This window comes from Hyperolius riggenbachi, chromosome 8, assembly GCF_040937935.1.
Source record: "Hyperolius riggenbachi isolate aHypRig1 chromosome 8, aHypRig1.pri, whole genome shotgun sequence".
In the NCBI taxonomy this organism is placed as follows: domain Eukaryota; kingdom Metazoa; phylum Chordata; class Amphibia; order Anura; family Hyperoliidae; genus Hyperolius; species Hyperolius riggenbachi.
Window position 1 is genome coordinate 135,069,408 of NC_090653.1, and position 20,096 is coordinate 135,089,503.

At 43.3% G+C, this 20,096-nt stretch overlaps 1 protein-coding gene across 4 annotated transcripts in view; it reads left to right on the forward strand.

The window, feature by feature from the left end:
- Positions 1-20,096, forward strand: part of GUCY2F (guanylate cyclase 2F, retinal) — a 296,029-nt gene that overhangs the window by 252,689 nt on the left and 23,244 nt on the right. For all 4 annotated transcript variants that reach the window (XM_068251134.1, XM_068251132.1, XM_068251135.1 and 1 more), the window contains 2 exons: positions 6,414-6,512; positions 10,507-10,601. In XM_068251134.1, coding sequence (XP_068107235.1) covers positions 6,414-6,512; positions 10,507-10,601 — 194 coding nt within the window. The remainder of the gene's footprint in view (positions 1-6,413; positions 6,513-10,506; positions 10,602-20,096) is intronic.

A 20,096-nucleotide genomic window follows, 5' to 3' on the forward strand; every position in this document is an offset into this window, starting at 1 on the left:
TTAAACAATACTAGTTGCCTGGCGGCCCTGCTGATCTATTTGGCTGCAGTAATAAACTGAATTACACCAGCAACAAGCATGCAGCTTAATCTTCTCAGTTCTGACAATATTGTCAGAAACCCCTGACCTGCTGCATGCTTGTTCATTGTCTATGGTTGAAAGAATAAGAGGCAGAGGACCAGAACGGCAACCAGGCAACTGGTATTGCTTAAAAGGAGAGAAATATGGCAGCCTCAATATTATTCTCACCTCAGGTTCCCTTGAAAAGTGCAACGCAAAGACAGTGGGCCCAAGTTTTGGTGACCCTTTCCCCAGAAAATTCACATAATTGTGCAGGTTTTCTCAAGAAAATACACATAATGTGAGATTTGCCCAGAAAATACATTCAATCATGTCGGCAGATTTGCCCAGAAAATACATTCAATCATGTCGGCAGATTTGCCCAGAAAATACATTCAATCATGTCCGCAGATATGCCCAGAAAATACGTGCAATGATGTCGGCAGATATGCCCAGAAAATACGTGCAATGATGTCGGCAGATATGCCCAGAAAATACGTGCAATGATGTCGGCAGATATGCCCAGAAAATACGTGCAATGATGTCGGCAGATATGCCCAGAAAATACGTACAATGATGTCGGCAGATATGCCCAGAAAATATGTGCAATGATGTCGGCAGATATGCCCAGAAAATACGTGCAATGATGTTGGCAGATATGCCCAGAAAATACGTGCAATGATGTCGGCAGATATGCCCAGAAAATACGTGCAATGATGTCGGCAGACATGCCCAGAAAATAAGTGCAATGATGTCGGCAGTTATGCCCAGAAAATAAGTACAATGATGTCGGCAGATATGCCCAGAAAATACGTGCAATGATGTCGGCAGATATGCCCAGAAAATACGTGCAATGATGTCGGCAGATATGCCCAGAAAATATGTGAAATCATGTAGGCATATATGCCCAGAAAATACGTGCAATCATGTCAGCAGATATGCCCAGAAACTACGTGCAATCATGTCGGCAGATATGCCCAGAAAATACGTGCAATCATGTCAGCAGATTTGCCCAGAAAATACGTGCAATCATGTCAGCAGATTTGCCCAGAAAACACATGCAATCATGTAGCAAATTTGCCCAGAACATACATGCAATCATGTGGCAGACCTGCCCAGAACATACACGCAATCATGTGGCAGACCTGCCCAGAACATACACCTGCTAAAATAAATAATAAAAAAAACCATTTACTCACCTGCAGCAGCAGACCTCCTGTCCCAGCCTCCATCCGGCGCGCAGCTCCCATGGATGGTTGGGTGGGTAGGTAGCCTGGTGGGTAGGTAGGTAGGCAGCTGGGTGGGTAGGTAGGTAGCCCTTAGCTGGGTGGGTAGGTAGCCTGGTGGGTGGCTGGGTAGCCTGGTGGGTGGCTGGGTAGGCGGGTGGGTAGGTAGCCTGGTGGGTGGGTAGGTAGCCGGGTAGGTAGCCGTCAGGGTGGTTAGGTAGCCGGGTGGGTGGTTGGGTAGCTGGGTGGGTGGTTGGGTAGCCGGGTGGGTGGGTGGGTAGCCGGCTGGGTAGGTAGCCGGGTGGGTGGTTAGGTAGCTGGGTAGGTAGGTAGCCGAGTGGGTGGTTAGGTAGCCTGGTAGGTAGCCGGGTGGGTAGGTAGCCGGCAGGGTGGTTAGGTAGCCGGGTAGGTAGCCGGGTGGGTAGGTAGCCGGGTGGGTGGGTAGGTAGCCGGGTGGGTGGTTAGGTAGCCGGGTGGGTGGGTAGCCGGGTGGGTGGTTAGGTAGCCGGGTAGGTAGCCGGGTGGGTGGGTAGTCGGGTGTGTGGTTAGGTAGCCGGGTGGGTAGGTAGCCGGGTGGATGGTTAGGTAGCCGGGTGGGTGTGTAGGTATCCGGGTGGGTAGGTAGCTGGGTGGGTGGGTAGGTAGCCGGGTGGGTAGGTAGCCGGGTGGGTGGTTAGGTAGCGGGGTAGGTAGCCGGGTGGGTAAGGTAGCCGGGTGGGTGGGTAAAGGTAGCCGGGTGGATGGGTGGGTAGCTATCCGGGTGGGGGGCCCAACTCCTATCCTCCCTCCCTCACCTCGGGGGGCCCCCCTCCCGGTATGCGCGGCGGCCGGCGGGAGAGCAGAAAATACAGGAAGTCTCCGGGGCTGCAGCAGATGCTAGAGGCAGCTGCCGCTTGGTCTCCGATATGTCTCCAACTTTGTATACTGCTCGCTACTTCCTGGTTTAGTAGCGAGCAGTATACAGAGTTGAAGACAGGGGAGACCAAGCGGCAGCTGCCTCTAGCGTCTGCTGCAGCCCCGGCCGGAGACTTCCTGTATTTTCCGCTCTCCCGACGCATGAGGGGGGGGGGCCGAGGTGATGGGGGAGGACAGGAGTCGGGGCCCCCCCAGGTTAAAAAAAATAAAAGGTAAAATAAAAAAAATAAAAAAACAGCAATACTTAATGGGCCCCTGAAGCAGCGGAACTTCAGGGGCCCTCGTGCGGCGGCACGGCCTGCACGGCCGTATGTCCGCCACTGGCTTGTCCTCCCCTTTGGCGTGGCGATGCTTTGCCTGGGGGATGATGGGCGTCTTTTCTGCCTTGTTATTGGTCGGCGTTTTTTTACGCATGTCATTGCGGCCACAAGGCCGCATTGACATTATGAGATGAGGTGTGTCATTTGACGCTCCCTCTTATGTTTGGTCGGCGGCTATTGTATGGTCCTATTGGTTGGCACGTGATGGCCGCATTGATATTATACGCGTCATTTGACGCCTTCTTTTTTGATTGGCCGGCGCTAGTGGGAGTGACCTATGGGTGTACTTATGGTTATGACGGCGAGGAGCAAAGCGCTCCTATTGGATGGCTGTTGCGTATCTTTGTTTACAAGCCGGCGGTGAATAATTTAGTCTATTTGTATGCAATCTATTGCCAGAGGGATATCTCGATGAGTGGGGACATCTGATGCAGGTATATCTGACCTTTACTAGATAAGAACAAGATTTATATTTGATATATTTAGTGTGTATTTAATATATACTGGGGATCTATGAGCCTATGGATTTACATAGGGAGGTGGAGTTTTATTTTTAAATAAGTAGTTCCCCATCAGATCCTCTTCTTGGGATGTTCAATCTGATTGGCTACTCTGCTGTATATATATGTGTTCTGTGTGAATATGTATTTAGAACCTGGCAACATGAAGAAGGGCAGGAGCCCGAAACAGCGGACTGTCTTGCCTGGTGGTTCTTTTTAATGTGTTTGTCTTTTTGATACTAATAAAACAGGATTTACCCTAAGAGGCGGTGCGGACTTCTACTTGGCCTGTATACTTGAATCTCTGCGGTATCCGGAGACAAGTCCTGCATACCTCACCCCCTTCACATAGGGTGGCATGCCAGAAGAGTGCGATTGGCTCTTTCTTGAATTCCAAATATAAACCCTAGCATGAGTTTTCAGGATTTTTGATAATGGTCGAAATATAAGCCCTACAGTTCATAAAAAGTCAATGTAAATAATTGTATAAAGCAGCTACAGTATACATGTAAAAATGTAAAATCAAGCAGGACAGATTGACCTTTCACCAAGAAAAACAGACACCTCAAGAGAACTGCACTCAAAAGACCCCACAGAACCCAAAACAATAAAGGTTGACAAGTGCTGGGCTCTCAAAAAAATGTAGATTGTTGTAAATGAATAAAGGAAATAGAGTCACAAGAAATCCATTATGGAATTCCGGTATTGGAGAGCTATGAGGATTTTGTAGAGTATGTTGACATGACTACATTTGAATAAATATTGATTTTTTTTTTGTTCAAGAAAAAATGTAGATTCTTATTCATGGAAAAATAAGACATCCCCTGAAAAGAAGCCCTTTTGCAGAAAAAAATAATATAAGACCCTGGGGGAAGCAAAGTATCTTTGTCACTTGTTTTTAATAGGAATGTCATTGCATTAAAGTGACCCTGTTGAGTGGGGGAATTGGATGCTGTGATACATATTTCCTTTCATACAATGTCGAATGCATGGTTGTTTTATTGGTCTTTTGGCTTCTGCAGTGTCTGAATCACACATCTAAAACAAGCAGGCAGCTAGTATGGTCAAACTTTGGTCAGAGCATCTGAACTTCATACTCATTCTGGGCTTCTTGTTTGAAATATTAGAAGAAGCAGGGGGCTGCTGAACAGCCAGGCAATATACATTCTTTAAAGAAAACCTGAACTGAACATTAAAAGTCAAAATAAGCATACACAGGTCATACTTACCTCCAGTGTAGTCTTCTCCTCAATATCTTTCTCCTCTCCTGCGTCCTTTGTGTCCACTGTGATCAATGGAATTCTCCTTCCTCCATTTTGAAAATGGCCATTACACCATAACAGCTTTCTGGTCAGCACACTTTTAAACTGTAACATCACCCACTTGAGCCATAGGGAAACATGGACACATCAGTTCTCCTCTCAGCTGTAACTGACAGCAACTGATATATAACTGACAGCAACTGATATATTTCAGTTCTGACAAAATGTTGTCAGAACTGGAAGGGATCATTGTCAGAAGAAAATGGTGAGCTTCTGAGAGGAACTGATGGCAAGGTAACTATGTAATGTTCATTTGAAGTTACCTCATGTGTTTATTTTAAATAATTTTACTCAGTACAGGTTCTCTTCAAAGAGACACTGAAGCGAAAAAAATATATATGATATAGTGAATTGGTTGTGTACTATGAATAATTACTAGAAGATTAGCAGCAAAGAAAATATTCTCATACTTTTATTTTCAGGTATATAGTGTTTTTTCTAACATTGCAGCATTCTATATGTGCAGATTACACAGCACTCAGCATTCAAAATTAGTCTTTCAGAGCAGTCTGTGAAGTAATGACTTCTCCTCTAGCAGAGGAAAAGTAAACAGTTCACTTACAGTTGAGATAATAAAAGTCAGATAACAGCCCTCTCCATGACTAAAGCAGCCCATACACTCAGCCGATTTTCTGGCCGACCGATCGATCCCGATCGATAGATCGATCAATCGATTGCAAATCGGTTGGCCAATCGACCGATCGACGGCCGATTTCGATCGATTTCGATGGATTTCCATCGAACTTGCAGGGTGGAAAATTTAGGTCGATCTGATGAGATTGCTTATCAGTTTGCATTGGCCTTAATGGAAATCTGATGGCAAAAAAATGCCATCAGATCGAATTTCAATAGATTTCAAAATGAAATCTATTGGAATTCTTTCCTGGTAAAAAAATGTTCTAAAAACGCATCAGATAGATCATCAGATGCATTTCTTATCTATCTGCTGCCAATCTGACGAGTGTATGGGCACCTTTAGACTTAGTTGGAGAGTTAATGGCTTGTTTGCATAGAGATAACAACTGGAGTTTCTTAACTCTTCCTGTACTGGAAACAATTAGACTGATGTATCTGATCTTAATGTTTTATTTCTTAGCTGTACTACACATACAAATCATAATATCATAATTTTTTTTTTCGCTTCAGTGTCTCTTTAAAGGGAATCCGAGGTGAAAGGATTATGTAGGCTGCCACATTTATTTCCTTTTAAATAATACCAGTTGCCTGGTAGTCCTCCTGATCCTGTGTCTTTCATGCTGGGTACACACGTTACGTTTTTTTGTGCGATTTAGCCACCCGATCGTTTTTTTGGAACGATTTCACACTCAATTTTGCGCTCGATTCTCTTATCCTCATTCGTTTTTCTTATCTTTTTCCATTCACCACTATGAGAAATCGAGCGCGGAAACGATCGGGAGCAATATCGGACATGACGGATTTTATCTATCTGATCCATCTATCGCACGAAAAAACATAACGTGTGTACCCAGCATAATACCTTTAGCCATAGACCCTGGACAAGCATGCAGCAGATCAGGTACTCTGACTCCTCTGACTCAGGTTTTACTGGCTTAGCCATATGCTTGTTCCAGGGCTCAGACACTACTTATACCAGAAGTTTAACAGGGCTGCCAGGCATTTTTTACAAGGAAATCAATATGGCAGCCTCCATATCCCTCTCAACTCGGATTCCAATTAAAAAGAAATAAACATGGCTGCCTCCATATCTCTATCTCTCTTCAAGGTCATTTTAACATCTGACCAGAAATATACAGCAATGTTTCCCAAACTTAACCTCAAGTCCCATCTACAGTCCCATCTACAGTTCAAGTTGTGTAGATATCCACACAAGTAGTAATCGACATTGCTGAGAAGCCGTGTCAGCCATAAGCGAGGTTACTGCACACCATACACTGTTAATAGGATTCGAGGAAAAGTTTGGCAAGTGCTGGTCGATAGCTTTTATTTACATGAGTAATTGAAATTATTCTTATATAAACATTGATTAGCTGTATACATATATTTACATTTCCTATGGATCATCATTAGTGTTTGCACTTCCTCCTTTAGGTCCTGTGGTAGCAGGTGTAGTTGGCCTGACAATGCCTAGGTACTGCTTGTTTGGGGATACAGTGAACACTGCATCCCGTATGGAATCAACAGGTTTACGTGAGTAAAAACAACTGATACTCTGTAATGTCACAATCATTGGTGCAACATGGTGATTAACAGTGAATGAAGATATACAATATTCAGTGGAATTCACTCTGTTGTTCATACTATTTGCAAAACATGACTGCTAGCTGATATTTTTGAATATGTTGAGCTCAATGACTTTAAAAGCATTTAAAAACATGTTTTATGATAGTGAGCAGTATATTGTATATCCTGATAGCAACATGCATATCTTGATTGCTGAAAGAGAATACTCATTAACATTACCCACTATAGTAGATACACTATACTCTTTAGTGCTTCTCTTATAATGTCTCTGTCACCATTGTATCACCTGTAGTCTCCATTCTTAAAGTGTACCCGAGGCGACATGTGACATGATGAGATAAACATGTGTATGTACAGTACAAAATACAGTGAAATGCGAAGGTTTGGGCAACCTAGTTATTTGTCATGATTTTCCTGTATAAATCGTTGGTTGTTATGATACAAAATGTCAGCTAAATATATCATATAGGAGACTCACACAGTGATATTTTGAGAAGTGAAATGGAATTTTATTGGATTTACAGAAAGTGTGCAATAATTGTTTAACCACTTCAGCCTAACTGGACGAAAATTTTCGTCCAGTTAGGCTGCGCGCACTCCCGCGGGTCGCGCCCCCCCCGTGCGCGCCCCCGCTGCTGGCCATTAGCCCACCGATCAGTGAAAGGGATTATAAATCGGACCCCCCCCCCCCCCCCCCCGGAGAAAAGCCGGCAGCATCTCTTCAGACGCTGCGGCTTTTCTGAGCTCTGATCTCCTTTCTTCTGCCTGGGAGTGAGATCGATCGCTCCCAGGACTTTTTGACTTTGGCCATCTTGTGGCCAAATAGCAAATTACACCAAAAACACACTTTGTGTTAAATAAATACATTTTAATACATTAAAAAAAACCTGTTTACCTCCCACACCAAAAAATACCCACATACAAGTTTAAATAATAAAAAAAAAAAAAAATTACAATAATAAAAAAAAAAAAAAACATAAATAGTTACCTAAGGGTCTTAACTTTTTAAATATGCATGTCAAAGGAGTATATCAATATGATTTATTAAATTATGGGCTTCTAAATAGTGATGGACGCAAATTGAAAAAATGCACCTTTATTTCCAAATTGAATATCGGCGCCATACATTGTGATAGGGACATAATTTAAATGGTGTAATAAGCGGGACAAATTGGTATAAAGTACATAGGTTTTAATTATGGTAGCATGTATTAATTTCAAACTATAATGGCCAAAAGCTGAGGAATAATGATTTTTTTCCATTTCTTTCTTAATATTCCTGTTAAAATGGATTTACAATAAATTAATTCTCAGCAAAATGTATCACCCACAGAAAGCCTAATTGGTGGCGAAAAAAAACAAGATATAGATCCATTCATTGTGCCGAGTAGTGATAAAGTTATTAGCAAATGAATGGGAGGTGAAAGTTGCTCAGATGCAAACAAATTTCAACCCTGTGGGCTGAAGTGGTTAAACAAAATTAGGCATGTGCATAAATTTGGGCACCACAAAAAAGAAATGAAATCAATATTTAGTAGATCCTCCTTTTGCAGAAATTACAGCCTCTAAACGCTTCCTGTAGGTTCCAATGAGAGTCTGGATTCTAGTTGAAGATATTTTGAACCATTCCTCTTTACAAACATCTCTAGTTCATTCAGGTTTGATGGCTTCCGAGCAGCTCTCTTTAACTCACACCACAGATTTTAAATTATATTCAGGTCTGGGGACTGAGATGGCCATTCCAGAACTTCGTACTTGTTCCTCTGCATGAATGCCTTAGTGAATTTTGAGCAGTGTTTAGGGTCATTGTCTTGTTCAAAGATCCAGCCCCGGTGCAGCTCCAGCTTTGTCACTGATTCCTGGACATTGGTCTCCAGAATCTGCTGATACTGAGTGGAATACATGCAAGACAAGATTCCCAGTCACTGCACTGGCCACACAGCCCCACAGCATGATGGAACCACCACCATATTTTACTGTGGGTAGCAGGTGTTTTTTCTCTGAATGCTGTGTTTTTTTTCCTCTATGCATAATGCCCCTTGTTATGCCCAAATTATTCAATTTTAGTTTCATCAGTCCACAGCACATTATTCCAAAATGAAGCTGGCTTGTCCAAATGTTCTTTAGCATACCTCAAGTGGCTCTGATTTTGTTGTGGGCGGAGAAAAGACTTCCTCTGCATCACTCTCACATACAGCATCTCCTTGTGTAAAGTGCGCCAAATGGTTGAACGATGCACATTGATTCCATCGGCAGCAAGATGATATTGTAGGTTTTTATTGTAGGTTTTAGGTGCTGGTCTGTGGGTTGATTCTGACTGTTCTCACCATGTGTCGCTTCTTTCTATCCAAGATTTTTCTTGGTATGCCACTACGAGCCTTAACTTGAGCTTGTGGTCTTCCATTTCCTTAAAGTGAACCTAAACTGAGTGGGATATGGATTTTTCCTTTTAAACAATACCAGTTGCCTGGCAGCCCTGCTGATCTCTTTAAGTGCAGTAGTGGCTGAACCACACACCTGAAACAAGCATGCAGCTAATCCAGTCTGACTTCAGTCAGAGCACCTGACCTTCATGCTTGTTGAGGGGCTGTGGCTAAACGTATTATAGACAAAGGATAAGCAGGAGAGTCAGGCAACTGGTATTAGTTAAAAGGAAAAATCCATATCCTTTTCAGTTTAGGATCCTTTAATATGTTCCTAACTGTGCAAACAGACAGCTGAAATCTCTGAGACAGCTTTCTGCATCCTTCCCCTTGACCATGATGGTGAACAATCTTTGTCTTCAGGTCATTTGAGAGTTGTTTTGAGACCCCCATGTTGCTACTATTCAGAGAAAATTAAAAGAGTAGGGAAACTTACAAATGACCCCCTTAAATACTCTTGCTCATAATTGGATTCACCTATGTATGTAGGTCAGGGGTCACTGAGCTTACCAAGCCAAATTGAGTTCCAATAATTAGTTCTAAAGGTTTTGGAATCAATAAAATGACAACAGTACTCAAATTTATGCACCTGCCTAATTTTATTTGAACAATTTTTGCGCACTTTCTGTAAATCCAATAAACTCAATTTTACTCCTCAAATATCACTGTGTGTGTGTCTCTTATATGATATATTTAACTGACATTTTTGTATCGTAACACCCAACGATTTATACAGCAAAATCATGACGATTAACAAAGTTGCCCAAACATTCGCATCCCACTGTATATTAATAACCAGGCTTGCTTTATTTTGTTGCCTGAAATAAATAAGATTATCCTCCTGATATCCAGATCCTACACCTGAAGCTTTATTGGAGTTTCAGCATCATAATAAAACATTTTAATTGTAAATATATGTTATTTATTTAAAGCGTGGAAATGAATTCTCCAGTTATGGAAAAGTTATAAGTCCCCTATTTTTGCTATGTAAGTTAAACAGGTTAATTATGCTTCAAAGCTTGAGAAGTTGATATATGCGCATAGAGGTTTCCCTAGTAAATCTGTAAAGATCTGGGGTAGTTGGCTCTTTGCTCTTGAGTATGTGGATCCAGACCTTATAAGAGAATACTCTGATATAGGCAATAAAACAAATGTAGATGTCTCTGATATAGGCAATAAAACAAATGTAGATGGTGTATAACTGGGTAATCGTCACAGTGGGTTTTTCCTTCTGTCCCTTTGTGTATTCTGCATCATATGCTCAATGATTTGATGGACCATTTATGAGTTGTACTCTGTTAAGCCCCTTTTGTTACTGTATCTTTACATCATTTTTTTACCATGGTTCTACTATATTATTGTACACCGTCTGCTGTGTTGTATCTCGCTCTGTAATTTATCAATAAACTGAGTTTTGTTGATCAAAAAATATAAATAATAGTTAGAAGAAATTACAGAACAGTAATACCATTTTTTGCATTTCTAGTGATTTATTTAAAGCTTATTTTCCTCTCTAGCCTATCGAATTCATGTCAATCAGAGCACTGTGAAAACACTCAGATCTCTAAATGAAGGATATCTTTTGGAATTGAGAGGAAGGACAGAACTGAAGGTAAGTGACCTCGAAAGTTGGGCCAATTCTCTGCTCAGCCCTATTCTACAACTTTATTATAGAAATCCCAGGTTGCTATTGCAGATTTACGCACAGTCCTGTGCACAAATGGTATTTATACAGTTAACCTGACCCACTTTAACCTGAGAAAACAGATAATAATGGTTTACAAGCGCATGAGTGAAGGAGGGATTTGTTCCCCAACCATGGGTCTTGTCGCTACACTGGTTTCCCAGCCAGTCATACCGCCACTGTGGTCCACTTTCTGGTCCAGTCTGGGTCCTCTGTATACATTAACAGCATGCACATCCCCGAAATTATTATAGCTGAGTCAGTCTTCTGTGATGTCTTTACAAGCCCAAGTCTGCCCCCTTGTGGCTCTGTTTTCCTGCTATGTATCCCATAGCAGGAAATCAGAGCCAGGAGGGGGCGGGCTTGGGCTTGAAAAGACATCACAGAAGACTGACTCAGCTATAATCATTCCAGGGGAAAGCTAGACTGAATGCTCAGTCGGGAATTCTTATCAGAGCTGGTAACAGGCAGACTGAGCAGTGGAGAATGAAACAAAGAGTAGGTGTTTACTGTCATGTTCCCATTGATATATATGGTAAAATACATGAGGGTGCTTCGTCTCTGGTTCTCTTTAAGGCAACAATCTGCAAGTTCTTGTTTGAATCTATCCCAGATTTTTTAACTTCCCTCCCCAAATCCTTTCACAACTCTCTCTTATTATTCATATAATCTATGTGTTGCACCACAGTCGATAGGCACCCTGGTGAGGGTATACGTGTGCTAAACTGATATGGCGCTGTAGTCCAGCAGCTCCCAAAGTATCGGTTGGAGAGATCAGCAGCACCGCGTGGATGTATTCAAGCTCTTTATTGCATAAAGATAGCGCCCAGGGACAGCGACAGACGCTGTTTCGGAGACAAGCTCCTTCCTCAAGCTGTATAGGCTCACTCAAAAGAGGTAACAAACACAAAAGCATTTATATACAGTTTCAGTAGGGTCACATGGACCAATCAGATAACATCACAATACAAAAAACCATACGTGTCCAAACACAGGGCAAAGCATAATGAGAGGACCTGATGGGAAATAGATATGTAAATCAGCAGCCGTTATCACAGCATGATTTAAAAAGTGTCATAACCCCAATGGCCAATCAGCACTTACCAAGTCAGGAGGACCTGATGGGAAACCACAGCAATGTCATAACGCTCCTCCCAATCTCCCAGGGGGCAATGCGAGAAGCGTACTGCTGAAAAATGGAACGAATGACATCATGACGTCATCCGTTTCCATGCGTAAAAGCGTCCTAGCGATGCGTAAAAACGTACGCATAAGTTTCACAATAGCATCCATGCGTAAAAGCGTCCTAACGATGCGTAAAAGCGTACGCGTACAAAAAGGCCTCCGTGCGTAAAAACGTCCAAACCATGCGCCAAAAACACGAAAGAACGCGACAAAAACGCGGAAAAAACGTACGCACAAAATCAAACACAGAACCATACAGAATAGCCGCCACGCCGAACGCAAAAACACGCAAACCGGCGCACAAAACGCATGTAATGCACAACAAGCTGACGAAGTCAGCACCATAGATCATCAGATGATGACCAAAAGCGAAAAAATGCTAGTGCTGTGGTAAGGTAAGGCTGAGTGTGCCATGAGAGATAATCACCCTTATAAGTAAATCGTTGTATTAGATGTAAAAAATACAATAACAATAAAGAAACCTGCACATCACAAAATAGCAACCCCCAAAATACTCAAAGTGTAACCACAAGGGAAACACACATAGCTGGACTCGGCAGTCAGCACACCGCCGACGCAGCATAGCAGACCGCACAAGAACATGTGAGGGCACAATATATCAATGAATCTTATACTCAAATGGGATATAAAAGTTTAAATGCAAAAAGAAAGGTCATAATCACGGTTGAGACCGCCCCCTCCCAGGGTACCCAACCTCCTAATCCAACCCGCCTCCCGCCTAAGTAATTCCTTTTCCCTATTTCCTCTAAAATTAACAGGAACCCCATCTATAACTTGCACACGGAGCTGTGGTATAGAGTGGCGGAACTGGGTGAAATGGGCCGAGACAGATTGGGACATATTCTTGGTCCTGATGGCCGATTTATGTGAGGAGATACGTTCACGCAGTCGTTGAGTGGTCTCTCCCACATATAATAGCCCACATGGGCATTTTAGTATATAAACTACATATGAAGAATCACATGTATACAGACCACGTATGCTGAACTCAGTACCCTTGGACGGGTGCCTGAACTTATCTCCCTTAAAAATCAAGCCACACATATGACATCCTAGACATGGAAAGGTGCCACTTCGGCCGCTCTGTACCACAGCTCGAGGTGTGCGTGCTCGAATCTTGTCCCTAACCGTAGGGGCTCGTTTGAAGGATAGCAAAGGAGGAAATTTAAACTCCGGAACCTGAGGAAAAGCACTCTGTAAGAGGCCCCAATGCTGCCGTACAATGGACCCCAGCTTATAGCTGCAGGCATTGTACCTGGAAACAAAAGGGAGTCTCACTCCTCCATGGCGTCTTCTGGTGGGTCTATTGGATACCAGGGTGTGTTCAGGGTACCCCCTTGACCTAAATCTGTCCCTCATTTCATTAAGACGAATCTCACACTGGCCAGAGTCGAACACAATCCTGGAGACTCTCCGCAACTGTCCACCAGGAATGTGTTCCCTAGTCGACCTGGGGTGGAAGCTAGAGAATTCCAAAACAGAATTTCTATCTGTTGGTTTAACATACAGATCTGTCTGGAAACCACCGGGTCCCAAGACAACCTGAGTATCCAGAAAGGAAACACTCTTCGAGTCAAAGTGTGCCGTCAGTCTAATGGGGGGGCATTTGCTCGAAAGCTCCTCAATGAATGAGTTAAGGGTCGACTGTGGCCCCCTCCAAACGCAAAAAATATCGTCAATGTACCTCCACCAACAAACCACATGTTGGCGGAAGTACATGCTGGTGTAGACGAATGCCTCTTCGTAGAGGCCCATAAAAAGATTTGCGTAGGAGGGGGCCACATTAGAACCCATAGCCGTCCCCCGTAATTGCTGATAGAAGACACCCTCGAACTCAAAGTAATTCTCCTCCAAGATAATCTTCAAGAGTGAAACTGCAAACTTTCTCTGTTCAACGGTCAGGTCAGACTGTGTCAGAAGATACCAATCGACAGCCTCCACACCCCCATCATGTGGGATGGAGGTGTAGAGGCTCTCGACGTCCAATGTAACCAGCGCGAGATCCGTATAATCAATCTGAAGTCTACCCAACTTCTCCAAAAACATAGTGGTGTCTTTTAGATGAGAATCCAAAGACACAACGAAGGGCTGCAAAAGCTTATCCAGAAACTTAGCCAAAGGGACAAACACCGAACCTACCCCGGCCACAATGGGTCTCCCCGGTGGGCGGAGTAGGTTCTTGTGAATTTTCTGTAAAGTATAAAATTTGGGGGTCGCAGGGTGGTCACAGTAGAGGAATTTCCTTAAATCTTCATCAATGGTACCCCTAGTGTATGCATCATCAATAACGGACTTAATGCGTGAACAAATCCTCCGAATGGGGGCACCACTTAATTTCTTATAGACTAAGGTATGATCAAGCTGCGATAGAATCTCCTCTCTGTAATAACTAGTGTCCTTGACCACCACTGCTCCCCCCTTATCCGCTGCCCGAACAGTGATATCAGAGTTCCTCTGTATAGAAGCCAGCGCATCCCTTTCAGAACGACTTAAATTTGCTATTTTGTGATGTGCAGGTTTCTTTATTGTTATTGTATTTTTTACATCTAATACAACGATTTACTTATAAGGGTGATTATCTCTCATGGCACACTCAGCCTTACCTTACCACAGCACTAGCATTTTTTCGCTTTTGGTCATCATCTGATGATCTATGGTGCTGACTTCGTCAGCTTGTTCTGCATTACATGCGTTTTGTGCGCCGGTTTGCGTGTTTTTGCGTTTGGCGTGGCGGCTATTCTGTATGGTTCTGTGTTTGATTTTGTGAGTACGTTTTTTCCGCGTTTTTGTCGCGTTCTTTCGCGTTTTTGGCGCATGGTTTGGACGTTTTTACGCACGGAGGCCTTTTTGTACGCGTACGCTTTTACGCATCGTTAGGACGCTTTTACGCATGGATGCTATTGAGAATCTTATGTGTACATTTTTACGCATCGCTAGGACGCTTTTACGCATGGAAACGGATGACGTCATGACGTCATTCGTTCCATTTTTCAGCAGTACGCTTCTCGCATTGCCCCCTGGGAGATTGGGAGGAGCGTTATGACATTGCTGTGGTTTCCCATCAGGTCCTCCTGACTTGGTAAGTGCTGATTGGCCATTGGGGTTATGACACTTTTTAAATCATGCTGTGATAACGGCTGCTGATTTACATATCTGTTTCCCATCAGGTCCTCTCATTATGCTTTGCCCTGTGATTGGACACGTATGGTTTTTTGTATTGTGATGTTATCTGATTGGTCCATGTGACCCTACTGAAACTGTATATAAATGCCTTTGTGTTTGTTACCTCTTTTGAGTGAGCCTATACAGCTTGAGGAAGGAGCTTGTCTCCGAAACAGCGTCTGTCGCTGTCCCTGGGCGCTATCTTTATGCAATAAAGAGCTTGAATACATCCACGTGGTGCTGCTGATCTCTCCAACCTATAATCTATGTGTTTCAGAAATGTCTAAAAGCTGCTTTATGATGAATCCAATTAGAACATCTATCTATCTATCTATCTATCTATCTATCTATCTATCTATCTATCTATCTATCTGTCATTAGAAAAAAAGTATCGAAAACACTTCTGTTTTTATAACTTCAATACAAAGACCTGCTTGTGGCATACAGAACATCTGCCCTCAGTTTGTCACAAACACCTAATGGCATAAATATTCTTTTTTTGTATTTAAGGTAACAATTTAAAGTATGTGTAGATTCTAGTTTACCCATTCTCAATCATATATATTAAAATCAGATGACACTGTATTCCATCAATACACTTTTTACAATTCTTTCTACATTTGTGTTGAATATTATTAATTTTCTAGCATTATAGAAAATGTGTTTCCCTAGCAATTATAGTCTCAGTGTAAAGTTATAAATGTTATTGTCCTTGATGATAACACATATAGGGCTTGATTTACTATGCGGTGCTAACCTACTTAGCACGTCTAAAGTCTTTAGACGTGCTAACCAGGGTTCTAAGTAGGTTAGCACCGGTTTTCTCAATCAGATCGCGCGCGAAGTACTGCGCGCAAAACTTTGCATGCGCAAAGTCCTATGCGCGCGCTAAGTCCCATAGGCTTTAGTGGGCACTTCGCGCGGAGCGCCCTGCGCTCTGTACACTGCGTACGCAAAACTTTGTGTGCATAACTTTGCGCGTGATGCGCTTCACACGTAAATTAGCGCGCGAAAAGCTCTTTTAGGCATGCTAAGGGGCTTTTCATAGGCGTGCTAACAGCACCGCTTTGTGAATCAAGCCCATTGTATGCATAGCCATTGATATGTTTAATTGATATGTATAAGTAGCAAGCGTTAGGGGAAAAAAAGGTGTTGACTTTGTTAAGCAATCATAATAGTATAAAAATCATGCTGTTTGTCAAGGTCATTGTTAGGTTTTAATGGAAAATTAGCCAAACACAAGTTCCTTAGCTTAAATGATACATGGGGTTTTTTTTTCACTAGAGAACAACATTAGAGTAGATATAATAATAGCTTTTTTCTTAAATATAGTATCAGAAGTTTGAACCTTACATTTGCAACAAAAAAACAGCTGAAAGTGCAGCAGTGTTTCATACATACCCCCCCCCCCCCCCCCCCACCCCCCAAAGGATCAGTTGGATAAAAAATATCTTATTCACCCCTGAGTGGGAGACAATCATGACAGTGTACGATTTTAGAAAAATAAGTGCATACTGCAATTTTATAGGCTTACATGCTAAAAATGTCACGAGTGTCTTCCACATAGCTCGGTAGCTGCAATATGAAACATAAAGTGCTGATAGATGCTTACGGTAAATAACGGCAGCACAGTGTGTAATCAGGGGAAGAAAACCGGAGAAGAGAGGTGCTGAGCAGTGCATACAGAACGTGTCAGGGAGAGAAAACGAGTGGTACTTAGGAGTAGAGAAGAGAGGTGCAGTGCATACAGCCGTAAGGGCCAAGCTGTCCCAACAACACAGCATAGTGCAGGGGGTGGAATGGTTAAGGTAAGGTAGCAGGTGAAGTGGCTATGGTCAGGTAGTGGGGTAGAGTCGTTAGACATCTGGGAAGGATCTTAAGGTTATGCATAGGTAGAGGGAGGGTTCAGTGTGAGTGTAGACAGGGGTGTGTCTACATTACCTGGTCCCGTTGATTGCGTCTCCTCCACTTCCTAGTTTGTTTGCAGGAGTCCATGCGACTTCAGTCCGCGCATGTTGATTGGCTGGCTGCAGGACTCCTGCACACTAACCAGGCAGTGGAGGAGATGGGATCTTCAGGACCAGGTAATATAAAATGCTAGATGCAAGTAATGACATCTGTTACTAACCTAATTTAATGTTTTAAAAATGTCCTAAAACAATACATAAAGTTATTAGATATCTGTCACAATTGGCGCTAGGTGATCCACCTAACAAGCTGCACGTTATATGAGGGAATCCCTCCAACCCTCAAAGTTATATGTAGCAAATCAAAAAATAGATAATAACATGCGCTGATTAAAAGTAAAATTGTTTGGCTATTTATTCAAAATAGTTAAAATATCTTAAAACACAATACACATATATTGCAATTATCTATGCAGATAAATCACGTTTCTACACGCTCACACACACCATAGAAGGGCCCTTCTATCTAATCATCTCTCCCCAATAGTATAAGCTTCTTACAGAATGTTCCTTCCCAAAGAGTTAATGCTCCATATAATCCCTCTGTTATAATGTAGGATGTAGTCGATTCCTGAAGTTCCTTTCAATATGGACACCGTAGTTTCAAATTTCAACCAGTTCAGTCTCTATTAGACAATATTCATGCAGACTCACGTGGCCAGTAATATAGATGGTCAGCGGCAACCTCTCACAGGAGTATAATCATCTATTTGGATTCCTCTGCTCTGACCTTCCTTGCTCATGCGGGATGTCTCTGCCCGCTGCCTCTCTCAGCGTCTCTCTGCGGCATACGTAGGTTCCGTCTGACTGGCTCAGAACCCCGCTCGCCGCACTTCCGCTCAGCTGATCCGGCTAGCGTATCAGGTTGGGTGACGTCACCAGTAAGCCTCTGGACCTTTGTTTACAAGCGGCTGCTGCGCGCTTACACAGCCTGCTCAATCCCGGGCTCCTAAGCAGATATTATTTGCATTAAAGCGACCTCTACGCGTTTCAGCCAATAACGTTGGCCCTCATCAGGAGGATTTGATAATGCAAGAGCGGTTGGTCAGTTCACCTCTACTTATAGCTCAGTGTCGCCATTTTACTCCACCCATATGCAAATTCTCAGTTAGATCCTTAATTCTTAAAGTTAAATACTCCAATTGTACATTACTTTTAATGTCAATAGGGATAGTGAACATTCCTTTTACTATAATCCTAAAATACCACATCAAAGCTATTCCTTACACCTATACATTCATACTAATACTCATAAAAATTCATAAAAATTACTTAAAAAAGGCAAAAAATTCCATTTCGCTATTCAGACCTTTCGGGGCTAATGTATCCAGCTGATAAATCCATTTCTTGACATCTAACCTATATAGTCACCGCCCCTCTTACCAGGTTGGATAATCTCTAAGCCATAAAAAAATAGTTCCCCTTAAAAGACCATCGTGTTTCTCTTTATAATGTTTGGACAATGGGTGTCCCTCATTTTTCTTTATTATGTTGTTAAAATGTTCACCAACCCTCCTCTGCAGGGACCTCTTAGTTCTCCCCACATACCTTTTTTGGCAGGGGCATTGAATACAGTAGATCACACCATTCGTTGTGCAAGTAATGGAGTCTCTGATCTTATAAGTTGTCAAATCTGGTCCCTCCATTTCCAATATCCTTCCAGGATTCGCTAGTCTCCTACAATTTAAACAAAAGCTACACCTAACAAACCCACCCCCTCTATGTTCCCGTGGTCTGTTCACCCCATAGTTATGTTCATTAGCTGCCGTGGCTATCGATAATCCGATATTTGGTGCCCTCTTAAAGATTAATTCTGGTTTCTCAGGGATCAGTTCACCCAAAATTTTGTCCTCCTTTAATACATCCCAGTGTTAACGGATTAGCCCTGCTATTTTATTGGACTGTGTGGTATGTTGAAGCACCATACTAAAATTATTTGCATCCCACTCCTTTTTATTTTTATTATTAGTGAACAGCAAATCCTCTCGTTGCTTAAACCCGACCGCTCTCCTTGATTCCTCCACCTGCTCTAATGGGTACCCCTTCTCCAGGAAGCAGTCCACGAGCACACCCGGCTCCAACTCATACTCCCCAATCTTGGTACAGTTCCGGCGTAGTCTCGTGAACTGCCCCCTGGGGATATTATCCAACCACCGTGGGAGATGACAACTGGGGCCCTATGCAATTACCAAACTCGCCAGCGCTAAGTGCTGGCGAGTTCTTAAATTAGGCGTCAGCAAGGTCGCCTATTGCAATTGCATTTAACACCCTCCAGGGCGGAAAAGAACTCGCTTGGGCGATATAATCGCCCAGCAAGTTCCTTTCCCCCATGCAATTGCATTTTGCACCCCCCGGGAAGCAATGCTTCCCGGCAAACATAGGTGCTAACTGTTCACCTGCTCTGAGCAGGCGAAAAGACCTATCGCTGCTGTCAGCGGGCTGATTTTGGCATCTGGGAGCCTCCTTTACTAAGGAAACCCCAGATGCCAGTGATTTAAATAGGTAAAGGAGTCAGCTTTGACTCCTTACCTATTTAAAATGTAACAAAAAAAACATACCTCCATCGTTCCCGTCTCGCCGCATGTCCCACGCCGCTCCTCCGCTCATCTCTGTGACTGTGAGTATTCTTGGAGCCGGCAAAGCATCTTTGAGTATCCCGCCGGGGCTCCCCATTCGTCCACTAGGTGGCCCAATGAGAATCATCCTGATTCTCATTGGTCCAATTAGAATCAGGATGATTCTCATTGGGCCACCTAGTGGAGGAATGGGGAGCCCCGGCGGGAGACTCAAAGATGCTTTGCCGGCTCCAAGAATACTCACAGTCACAGAGATGAGCGGAGGAGCGGCGTGGGACATGCGGCGAGCCGGAACGATGGAGGTATGTATCCTCTGAAGGTCCCGCGGTAGCGACAAGCGGCAGGAGGCGACGGGCGGCGGGTACGAGCCTTGCAACGATGCGCTGGCTCTTGCGACCATGCGCATGCATCTTCCCGGGAGCGAGGCAGCAGTGTTGTGGTGCTGAAGGACAGCTCCACGGCACAAATGCCTCGCTCCACATCGCTGGCCACACAGGAGCATCGCTCGGCGA